Source organism: Anoplopoma fimbria, unplaced genomic scaffold (assembly GCF_027596085.1).
Source record: "Anoplopoma fimbria isolate UVic2021 breed Golden Eagle Sablefish unplaced genomic scaffold, Afim_UVic_2022 Un_contig_5885_pilon_pilon, whole genome shotgun sequence".
Taxonomy (NCBI): domain Eukaryota; kingdom Metazoa; phylum Chordata; class Actinopteri; order Perciformes; family Anoplopomatidae; genus Anoplopoma; species Anoplopoma fimbria.
Genome location: NW_026549255.1, coordinates 7,582 through 19,556, shown reverse-complemented (window position 1 = coordinate 19,556; position 11,975 = coordinate 7,582). Strand labels below are relative to the sequence as shown.

Below are 11,975 nucleotides of genomic sequence, written 5' to 3'. Positions count from 1 at the left end.
ATGGAGAGAAGGGGGGAAAGTTGCTCGACAACGCCACCTGGGGAATTGCACCCCAGGAAATACAACCTTGGCCCTGTACTTTGGCCAACCAGAGGTCACACAGATTCGTTGCACGTTTTGTATAAAGGACGAGAGACGGACTTACAAAAGATATAATTTTATTTATTTACAGTAAGCAGAATTAACAGAGCTCAGGGATCTCAACAACCACTGAAGTGTCAAGTCAAAACCCCAAAGTAGAAATAAATACAACAGGCACAGAGCTAGGCTGTAGCGAGGCGGTCAGACTAAATCAACTCAAAACCACAAAAGAACCACTACAAACCAAATCAAAGCCTGCCGCCCGCTACACCAGCTCCTGTCCTGGAAACACAAGAAAGAAACACAAAATTACACTACTGTTGTGGCGAGACACTCAGGTTGTTAGACACTCAGGTTGTTACGACAATCATTTAAAACAGAGGACTATAATAAAACACACACATAACACCCCAAACACAAACCCAACAGCTATGTTAAACTAAACAGAAAATAATCAGTTGAACCCCAAAGCAATAGATCAGAAATAATAAGAAAATATTGATATGCTTAACCCCAAATGGGTCAACAAAACGCAACACAAAAATATATGTATGTATAGGATTTAACCCAAACAAATAAACTAAAGAACACAAACACAAAAAGATGAAAGGAAAAGCAGACAATTAACCAAACCGATAAGAGTTGTGGTGGGACTGGAAACTTAGCGCTGCGTGGGAATGCAACCGCCACATCGGACTGTGTGGAAAAAGGCAACGGTGCCGGAGCAGCCGAAGATGATGAAGACGACGGAGTGGATGGAGAAGACGGACGGATGGATGGAGAAGACGGAATGGCGACAGAGCGGCCGCCCCAGGACCGGAGGCCGTGGATGGTTTACGTTTGGGATCGCCAGGTGTAGGCTACGTCACAGAGCCGTGCAGGGCAGCTTCACCAGAGCACAGGAGGAGGAAGAAAAGCAAAAGCACCGCTGCGGCTCCAACAGCTACAGCAGGACAGAGAGCAGACGGCTAAGCACAAAGCTAACACAACCAGCAGGTTAACAAAAGAGCACGCTTACCCGAACGAAGAGAGCTTTACGCCCCGAAACTGATCACCGGCTGCGGCAACAGTACAGAGCGGATGCCACACTCCCCTCACTCTTCACAATGCCGCCCCGAACAACACGGCCAACAACGCTGGAAAGTTACAAAAACACTCGCGATCACTGGGCACCTGCTTGTCATCATAAAGTTGCACGAAAGTAGCGTCATGCCTACTCACCTTCAAGTGACTGAAGCACGCCACACCAACCGACAACAAACCAACAACTAACAGACGCCACACCGAGTCTTCGCCACGAGTGCCAGGCAGCAGTGTGCGCGCCAGAGAAGGCGCAGCACTTATACAGGTGAAACCACTCTGCAATCTGCCCACCAGAAATCACCTGAGTGGAGGAGGAGCAACACTCAACCTGCCACATTCCACCCCCACTCTCTGCGTCGTCGCCCCGACGGCAGACTATTTGTTAACCAAACCACCTAGGACCAAGGCCTAAACAGAACAGACTGTGCATTTACCACAGGACCTGCAAATTCAAGTACCCCATTACCCCTGATGCCCACCGGTTGGGGAAGACGATGAAGGTTGGAATGTTGACCGGCGGTGGAACGGCCAGTACGACGCCGAGTTGGCTGAGAAGAGCTAGGCTGACCACTAGAGGGCGGAGCCACAGAATGAACACGCTCTGGCTCCGCACTTGGGCCTGGACCTGGGTCAGGCCCAGCGCCTGCTGGAGTCATAGTAACAGGTCCCGTAGGGCAAGATCGAGCTAGTGCCTCAGTGGCGGAAGGTGCAGAACTGTCACGGGCCAGCAGCCATAGTTCCCCATCTTCAGGTGAGTCAGGGAAACCTATGGGCGCCGTCGGAGCGGGTGGAGGAAGCACCCTGGGAGGGCATGCACTGGACACAACCTGAGCCTTCAGCATATTCCGATGCACCTGCCGAGCCTTGTGGAGCTCCTCAGCAGGGGCAATGGTGTAAACTGCTCCACTGCCGGATGGGGCTTTCAGCACCTGGTAGAGCACTGGGCTCCACTTGTCGTGAAGCTTGTGTCGACCCCTGACACCAAGGTCTCGGAGATAGACCAGCCAGCCCACCTGCAAAGGGGCCTCTCGAACATGCCGATCATGTCGCTCCTTCCGTTGACCTGCAGCGGCCAACAACCTACCACGAGCATTCTCAAATGCCACTCTGAGCCTTGCCTGATGCTCGGTCATCCAGTTCTGTACGTCCCCTGGCTCAGGGTCCTGGACCCGGCCCAAAAGAAAGTCCACAGGGAGCCTGGGCTCTCGACCAAACATCAGGAAGAAAGGTGACTCCCCTGTACTTTGATGTGGCGTAGTGTTATAACAAAACAACACATGAGGAAGACAAGAAACCCAATCCCGCTTCCGGGAGACTGGCAAGGTTCGCAATAAGTCATGGAGCGTCCGATTAAAACGTTCGACCTGTCCGTTGCCGGCTGGATGGTAAGGAGTGGTTCGCGATTTGTCAACCTCGTACAAGCGGCAGAGCTGGTGGATCAGGGAACTCTCAAAGCTCCGACCCTGGTCGGAGTGAATGCGGCTTGGAACGCCGAACTGGAAAAACCATTCGGTCAGCAAGACCTGGGCAACCGTCACAGCACGCTGGTCCCGGGTTGGGACTGCCACAGTGTATTTACTAAACACATCGGTCATCACTAAAACGTTCTCCAACCCGTTCTGTGATGGTTCTAGCAATGTAAAGTCGATGGCGACAATCTCGTTCGGCCGGGACGCTAGCACGTGACCCATAAAGCTGTGGGGCACTGACCCTGAATCTTTGGCAACTTGGCAGCGTTCGCAGGTCTGGACCCACTCTTTGATGTCAGCAGACATTCTCGGCCAGTAACAGCGCTGTCGTACCAGTTCTGTGGTGCGCTCGATACCTTGGTGACCATGGTCTTGATGCAACTGGGTCAGGGTCTCCTTCTTAAGGACAGCAGGCAGAACAAGCTGGAGACACCCTTCCCCCATCTGAACGGAAAGTCCGGCGGTACAGTACACCACCTTGTTCGACCAAGCGGTCCCATTCTCTCAGGAGCGTCAAAGCTAAGGCAGGGAGTTGTTGCCTCTCCTCTTGAGTCGGTTTAACCCGCCTCCGCCAAAAGCGCAGAAAGTTGTCACCCAAGAGAGAATCTGCCTCCTGTAAGGAACAAAGGTCAGATGGAGAATGGCCCCGGAAGACAGACACCGCGGCCTGGGCTGCAGGTACCACTGGAGCCGAGACTGAAGCTGACTGGGGAGCAGTGGGATCGAAGTGCCAGGTAGCACCCGTTCAGCCAGACTGGACCCTGACAGATACTGCCGGGAGAGGGCATCAGCATTCCTATTGACGCGTCCCGAACGATACCTGATCTCGAAATCAAAGACAGCCAATTGGGAGGCCCACCGCTGTTCTACGGCCCCCAACTTGGCAGAATCCAGGTAACTCAACGGGTTGTTGTCCGTGAAGACCACACATTTATGCCCCAACAAATACTCCCGGAACTTCTCTCCCATCGCCCACTTGAGTGCAAGGAACTCCAGTTTCATCGAACTGTAATTTTCCATGTTGCGCTCCGTGGGTCGAAGCCCTCTGCTTGCGTACGCCACTGGCCGAACACCATCGTCAGTCTCCTGTGAAAGGACAGCTCCCAGGCCACTGTGACTTGCATCGATTTCCAAGATAAACGGGCGTGCAAAATCTGCATAGGCCAGCACTGGGGCCGAGACCAACTTCGCCTTCAAAGCTTCGAAGCTTTGCTCACACTGGGGTGTCCATGCAGAGCCCAAATCCCGCCCAGAGCCTCGCTTGGACCGGGTACCTGCATGCTCTGCCACCAACTTATGCAGGGGGCCTGCCAGCTTAGCGAACCCCTCCACGAACCGCCTGTAGTAGCTGGCGAACCCCAAGAACGAGCGCAGCTCTGACACATGGCAGGGCCGCTGCCATTCTGCCACCGCCTCAATCTTGGCAGGGTCCGTGGAAACGCCTCGGCTCGAGATAATGTGCCCCAGGTAACGGACCTCCTTTTTGAAAAAGGCACACTTCTCAAGTTTGACCTTCAAGCCTTCCCTCTGAAGCCGACTGAGGACCACCTCCAGTCGCTGCAAGTGTTGAGAGACAGAAGATGAAAATACAACAATATCGTCCAAGTACAAGAGCAAGGATTGACACTGTTGATCCCCAAACATCCTTTGCATTAATCTCTGAAAGGTGCTTGGAGCGTTGCACAAGCCGAATGGCATACGGTTAAACTCGAAGAGACCGAAAGGTGTACAAAAGGCTGTCTTCGACTTGTCCTGCTCTGTGACGGGGACCTGGTTGTACCCACTCGCTAAATCGAGGGTGGTGAACCAGCGAGCTCCAGCAAGGGAGTCAAGGCTTTCCTCGATGCGAGGTAAGGGAAATGCGTCCTTCCGTGTCTTGCGATTAAGCAGGCGGTAGTCAACACACATCCGGAGACTACCATCCTTTTTACGGACCAGGACAATGGGGGAAGCAAAAGGGCTATTGCTTTCCCGGATCACCTTAGCTTCAAGTAACTGGTCAATGTGAGCCTTCACCTCCTCGTACTCCGAAGGTGGTATCCGTCGGTACCGCTGTCTCACCGGAATCTCGTCCAGCAAGGGAATCTCGTGAGAGATAAGGTTGGTACAACCCAAGTCACCGTCGTGATTCGAGAAAATTGCCTGGTATTTCTGCAGCAGAGCATACACCTCACTCTGCTCTTGCTCGGCTAAAGCGGACAGGTCCCCAGCTTGTACCCCACCCGTTGTTGTGCCAGCAGCTGCATGGGATGAAACTGAGGCTGTAGTGAGCTTCACCTCAGTTACGCCAGCTGGTAGACTGACAACCTGCGCACTACTTAAAGCGCCAAGACCAACACGTGGGTAGAGAAGGACATCAGTCGTCCCCACATTGACCACTGGGACGTAAACTGTACCACGGGTAACCTGGACCACACAAGGAAAAGTCAGCAGCCCTGCTGGCAGGCCAGACTCTGTTGGTTCAAACAGCGCAGCCTGACCAGCCCGCTGCTCTGCACAGGTAGTTGCCACAAGCTTCAGTACTCCACCAGGTATTCGTATTGCCCGTCTCCCACGAACCCGGGCGGAACCAGTGATGTTTCTCTGATGTTCTGTGGTGGCCTGATGGCACCGTTGCAAGGCTTCAAGGACTGGGCCTGGGGCTTGAACCACCGACGGCGCATTGAAGAGGGCGGGGCCATACATGGCAAAGAGTTCACGATAGCATCGACGAATGATGTTGCTCCCCAAGATCCCCGGGAAGCAGATGCAGCATCAGGAGGGTCTCTCACCACCAGAATCCCACAACCAGGGACCACTTTTCCACACAAGGTCACATCCAGCTCCAAGTAACCGATGTACGGGATACAAAGACCATTAGCTGCCCGCAATTGCAGCCAATTACAAGACCGAAGGCGCTCTTGGCCCCATGATGCAAAATGTTCTACAAAGAAACTTTCAGGGATCGTAGACACCATGGAACCACTATCTAACAAGCATGAAACCGTGACCCCACCCATCAAGACATCAATATGGGGACACGGTGCCATTATCCGATCAATGAGGTCAGGTTGCGAGCCTCTAGCCTCCCCAACTGAGCTTTGGCTCCGCAGCTCAGTGGGCGTCAGTTTTCCGGCTGAAATGCAGGGCGGGAAAATCCAGCCCCAGTAGTAGGTCGACCAGTCAAAGAACCAGCACGGGGACGAGGGGGGGACTCGCTCCCCATCACAATCGCTGGCATAATGACCTGGCTGTTGACATCTTCTGCAGATCAAAGGCCCATTGCGAGGGGGCCGAGGTGGAAAAGGACGAGCCTGCAAAGAAGCCATGGTCTGGGCCAGTTGGTCAAGCTGTCCTTGTTGACGTTTCAAGAGAGCCTTCACTTCGCTCAACTCTGAGTCATGGGGTGAGACAAGAGGGGCGGGGCGAGAACTACCCTGCACTCCATACTGTAAACCGTGGGCCAAAGGAAGAGAGTGGCTACGTTCCCTAACACCCCTTGGAGAGCCCTCCCTCTCCCATCTAATGGCCTCTCCACGTGTGTCAAGCAGAGAAGCAGTGGGGTCGCGACGAATGAACTGCTTCAATTCCCTGCGAAGGGTACCATCAAGCACATGCTCCACGAACTGGTCGCGAAGAAGGATTTCTGCATTAGGCAGAGCATCAGGTGCTGACTGCTTGACACGCTCCATCAGGGCCATCAGAGCCAAGGAAAACTCTAACAATGTCTCCCCGTCCTGCTGCTTCCTGGAGAAGAAAGATTGCTGCAGGGTCACATATGAATGTACACAGCCATAAAGCTCAGTCAAGATGGTCAAAACCTCGTCAGGATCCTCCCTCTCCACACGGGGGCGATACTTTATCTCTTCTCTGGCCTCCCCTTCTAGGTGGTCAAAGATGAAGAAAGCCTGATCACGAACAGACAGGTGGCGGGCACGCATACACACCTGTAGCTCCTCTTTCCACTCAGCTATGCCTACACCTGTTCTGCCATTGAACATGGGACATCTACGCTCTCTAGGTATGACAACCAGCCGTTCAGTGACCCTGGAGCTGGCACCAGCAGCCGGAGCAACAGGAGCGGGGTCAGCCCTACTGGGACCGGCCTGGGAAGCATCTCTCGCTCGAGACAGCTGCTCGTTATCTGTTCTAAGCTGTGCCACTAGCTCTCTGAGCTGCTGCAGTTCCTCCTCCATAGCAACCGCAGAAACCACACTCACCAACTCAAAATGGAGACCTGATTTTACCAACTGGCAAAAAGGAAAGAAAGAAACAAAAGATATGCTGCCGCTCCGTCTTCACCACTGCCTCAACACACCACCACTTAATCCAACAAAAGCAAAAAGGGAAAGAAAAAAAAACAAACTCAAACTAATAACACAAATGAAAGTCACGTCTCTGTCCTCTAACAGTGCATCCTGTCGACAACGCCAACTTGTGGCGAAATGGAGAGAAGGGGGGAAAGTTGCTCGACAACGCCACCTGGGGAATTGCACCCCAGGAAATACAACCTTGGCCCTGTACTTTGGCCAACCAGAGGTCACACAGATTCGTTGCACGTTTTGTATAAAGGACGAGAGACGGACGTACAAAAGATATAATTTTATTTATTTACAGTAAGCAGAATTAAAGAGCTCAGGGATCTCAACAACCACTGAAGTGTCAAGTCAAAACCCCAAAGTAGAAATAAATACAACAGGCACAGAGCTAGGCTGTAGCGAGGCGGTCAGACTAAATCAACTCAAAACCACAAAAGAACCACTACAAACCAAATCAAAGCCTGCCGCCCGCTACACCAGCTCCTGTCCTGGAAACACAAGAAAGAAACACAAAATTACACTACTGTTGTGGCGAGACACTCAGGTTGTTACGACAATCATTTAAAACAGAGGACTATAATAAAACACACACATAACACCCCAAACACAAACCCAACAGCTATGTTAAACTAAACAGAAAATAATCAGTTGAACCCCAAAGCAATAGATCAGAAATAATAAGAAAATATTGATATGCTTAACCCCAAATGGGTCAACAAAACGCAACACAAAAATATATGTATGTATAGGATTTAACCCAAACAAATAAACTAAAGAACACAAACACAAAAAGATGAAAGGAAAAGCAGACAATTAACCAAACCGATAAGAGTTGTGGTGGGACTGGAAACTTAGCGCTGCGTGGGAATGCAACCGCCACATCGGACTGTGTGGAAAAGGCAACGGTGCCGGAGCAGCCGAAGATGATGAAGACGACGGAGTGGATGGAGAAGACGACGGAGTGGATGGAGAAGACGGAGCGGATGGCGAAGACAGGGCGGCCGCCCCAGGACCGGAGGCCGTGGATGGTTTACGTTTGGGATCGCCAGGTGTAGGCTACGTCACAGAGCCGTGCAGGGCAGCTTCACCAGAGCACAGGAGGAGGAAGAAAAGCAAAAGCACCGCTGCGGCTCCAACAGCTACAGCAGGACAGAGAGCAGACGGCTAAGCACAAAGCTAACACAACCAGCAGGTTAACAAAAGAGCACGCTTACCCGAACGAAGAGAGCTTTACGCCCCCGAAACTGATCACCGGCTGCGGCAACAGTACAGAGCGGATGCCACACTCCCTCACTCTTCACAATGCCGCCCCGAACAACACGGCCAACAACGCTGGAAAGTTACAAAAACACTCGCGATCACTGGGCACCTGCTTGTCATCATAAAGTTGCACGAAAGTAGCGTCATGCCTACTCACCTTCAAGTGACTGAAGCACGCCACACCAACCGACAACAAACCAACAACTAACAGACGCCACACCGAGTCTTCGCCACGAGTGCCAGGCAGCAGTGTGCGCGCCAGAGAAGGCGCAGCACTTATACAGGTGAAACCACTCTGCAATCTGCCCACCAGAAATCACCTGAGTGGAGTCTATTGAAGTGAACTCCAGTGTTCATGTCATCATTTCAAAAGTCAAACTACGGGAACCGCGTGGCCGGTTGAGACGCGCTTTTTAAAGACATGGAAGGACTTTACCTTTGTAGTAGGGCTGCTCTGGTCTATACGAGGCCTCATTTCATTAATATACAGACACATACATTTAACACCAGCTCTCGGGGCATAGTAAGCTATGCACATGGTGACGCTCGGCTATATAAACCCACTTAAATATGACAATAACAGAAAGAAATCATCCAAAATGTTAAAGAGGACAAATCTAATGGTTGATGACATTTCTAAACAGCACTTTGTTTTAATGTTGATGGATGATACAGATTCAGCTTTCCTTCTCCCACAGGTGATCTCCTGATTCAAGGTGATGGTTCTTCTTTGCCAGGGCTCTCTCTACCTTACAATTAACAAAGAATATGGAACTCCTTCCTAGGATCTGTGTTATTTGAGCATTACTGCGACCTTATGCTCTGGAGTGGTGATCACAAACGATTAGCTATCTTAACCCCTTAGTGTTAGGTTGTGTTAACATAAAGAATCTAGTAAATGTTAAGTTGTTGCATGTCATGATGAAACTACATGATTTAAAAGTGTTCATCCACAAAACATGGATTTATATAACAGAAGCTACATGTTACACTTTGGTTAATGTAGCAGACATCCAATCTGTTGTTTTTAGTGTACCCTGCTCTTCCTCTGACTGACCACAGGGTGGCGCTCCTTCTCTGTGATGTTTAATGTCACCACCAGCAGCAAACAGCAGCAGAAATCCACCATGTGATGAAGTTTAGTTTGAAGTCTGTCACACAGCCGTGTTGGAGGAGCTACTTTATGGGTGTGACACCTGATGTCACACATGTCTGTCAGCTGATACAGCTGCACTATGTGGTCATTCTTCATACAGATGTTCATGGTCACAGTGATCACACTGAGGAGCTACTGGTTCACTAGATGTCAGCTGATTGGGAACCAGTTCCTAACAACATAACTCATAAAGATTTCCTTTGAGAAACAGATCTCACTAAAGTCTTCCAAATGAAACATGCCTCCTTAATAATAAGGAGCATTATGGGGTTATATGAAGAAACAGCTGCTTTGAACCCTAAATAAGTGGAGACAGCCTGATGTTTCCGCTGCAGTGGCTGATGGGAGGAGTGAGGACCTGTTAGAAGCCACGTGGCCCTCGTCTGATCTCACAGCTCGTCCTTGTTTGGCCTCAGCTGCATCAGAGCGCCACTTCTCCCCAGGTTCCCCAGAGGAAACACCGCTGCACAAAATGCTTTTCCTCCCAGCTGCTGCTCTGTGCTGTCTGTGTTCAGGTGAGTGTTTCCAGCCAATCAGGAGCCAACAAGCTCCACCTCTAACAAACACTGTTCACTCACCTTCATCCACCTGTCTGTTTCTCTACAGCGCTGGTTGCCATGGCAGCAGAGCTGATCCAGGATGATTTAACATTGACCAGGAGAGTTGGTGGGAAAGTCTCCTTCAGCTGTCGAGGCACTGACCAGTGTGGCAATAATTATGTATACTGGTACCAGAAGAGAGACTCAGAAACATTCACACTGATTCTTGATATTGTTAAGAGTAATGGTAACATAGATAAAGGTTACAATCATCCTCAGAAAGATGATTTCTCAGCTGTGAATAAACAGAACGGCTATGAGTTGGAGATCAAGAACGTTAAACTCACTCATTCAGCCTCTTACTACTGCTCCTGTTGGGTGAGAGTTGGTCTCCACAGTGAGAAATGATTCCTGCAGCCTGAACAAAAACCAACAGATGAACAGATGTCAAACAGCGTCTGTGACAGGAAGAGAGCCGTAAACCACAGCTCAGGTTCACATGTTTCACCTCCATCTCAGCCACCAACCCTGTCTCCTAAAAATGACGTTCCCCTGAAACTAAAACGCATTCTCAATTGAACAGAAACGTAATATCTCACCGATTACGTTTGTGTTTGACGTTTACAAATACGTTTCTAATCAACCTATATTTGCCCTTTGTTTTCTTGTTTGCCTATAATTTTTGTGAACATGAGGATGAAATACATTTAAAAGTGTTAAAATTTGAGAAAAATCTATCAAATCATTTTCAAACATCATTTTCTTCAAGACCAAATCTAAAAGTTCTGGTTTCATCCAATTTTGTGAGAATATTAAGAGAATAATGGTAAAATTGTCAACATGGTGTAACCATAAAAACTTAGTACCAAGTTATAAAACTTGCTGATAAAATGTGAAATTCCCTTCAAAATGACCTTGAATATACTTTGGCATAATCTTACACAAGTACTTTCTAATACTAAATAATAGTAGTGAAACATCATTGTTTAGAATATTTTAATTAATAAGGGGAATCATGTCTGCAAGGTCAACCTCTTGAAATGTCAAGTGGTGTAACCGCATTTTAGGGGCCATTTTGTAAATATTGTGCCAGAAGATCATGTGACAGGATATGATGTCACAGAGAAGGACCCCTGAAGACACTGACTGCTACAAGTCAAGGTTAGTAACTCTCTCTGAAATTTTACATAATTAAGCTTTTTTAAGCCATGGCCAGGCTTGTTAAGGTTACATGTCAAATGGTATGACCTCGGTAAAAAAAATATTAAACAATTTTTATCAAAGTTATTATATTTAATGTAAAACATGTGTTTAAATGTTCACACCAAGGTTAAGTGTTGACCTAGGTGTCCTTAATAATGCCTGCAAATTTTGGTTTTAAACTGAAATGTCAAATGGTGTAACCGGTTACACCATTTGACATCCTCCTAAAAAGGAAGATGTCAAATGGTGTAACCGGTTACACCATTTGACATTTCAATTAAAAAACAAAATTAGAGGGCCAATTTGATAAATTTAGGGCCAAAAGCTGTATATGTGATGCTGATTATAATATTTTTTTATAGTTTAAATAGTGACTCCTACTGTTCAATATAAACAGCAGGTTAAAATGTGTTTTTTTTTCTCCATGAATTTATCGATAGATTAATTTGTTTGTTTATTTGTATTTGTTTAATTATTCATTTGGTTAATTATTTAATTATTTATGTATATATCTAAATATGTATTTATTAATCCATTCATTCATTTGAATTCACATTTCTATAATACTGTACATTGTAGCCTATGTAAGCCTATGTAATGCAAACAATAAGCTTTCTATCCTCTTGTCCCTTAACAGATGGCTCTTTCAAGTAAAGAAAAGGTGGCTCGCCACAGAGCACGACTCAATGCAGACCCTGCTGCAAGGGCCACTTACCTGGCCAAAAGAAAGGAAAGGTAGTACACACATGCGTAAATACACACACACACGTTTCATGTGAAGGACTGCCAGTGTAAAGTCAGTGATGTAGATGTTCTGAAAGGCTAGTGGAAATGAGAAGTGTGAGGTGGTAATGAAGGATAAGTTTTAGTTCTAGACATAAAAGGC

At 48.5% G+C, this 11,975-nt stretch overlaps 1 protein-coding gene across 1 annotated transcript; it reads right to left on the bottom strand.

The window, feature by feature from the left end:
- Window positions 1-346: 346 nt before the first annotated feature.
- LOC129114732 (uncharacterized) lies at window positions 347-9,455 on the bottom strand. The gene is given in 8 exon segments (XM_054626689.1): window positions 347-363; window positions 1,303-1,465; window positions 1,631-1,807; window positions 1,890-3,072; window positions 3,074-3,320; window positions 3,323-5,039; window positions 5,162-6,862; window positions 9,228-9,455. Coding segments are annotated over 8 exon segments (5,433 nt in total).
- Window positions 9,456-11,975: the final 2,520 nt, after the last annotated feature.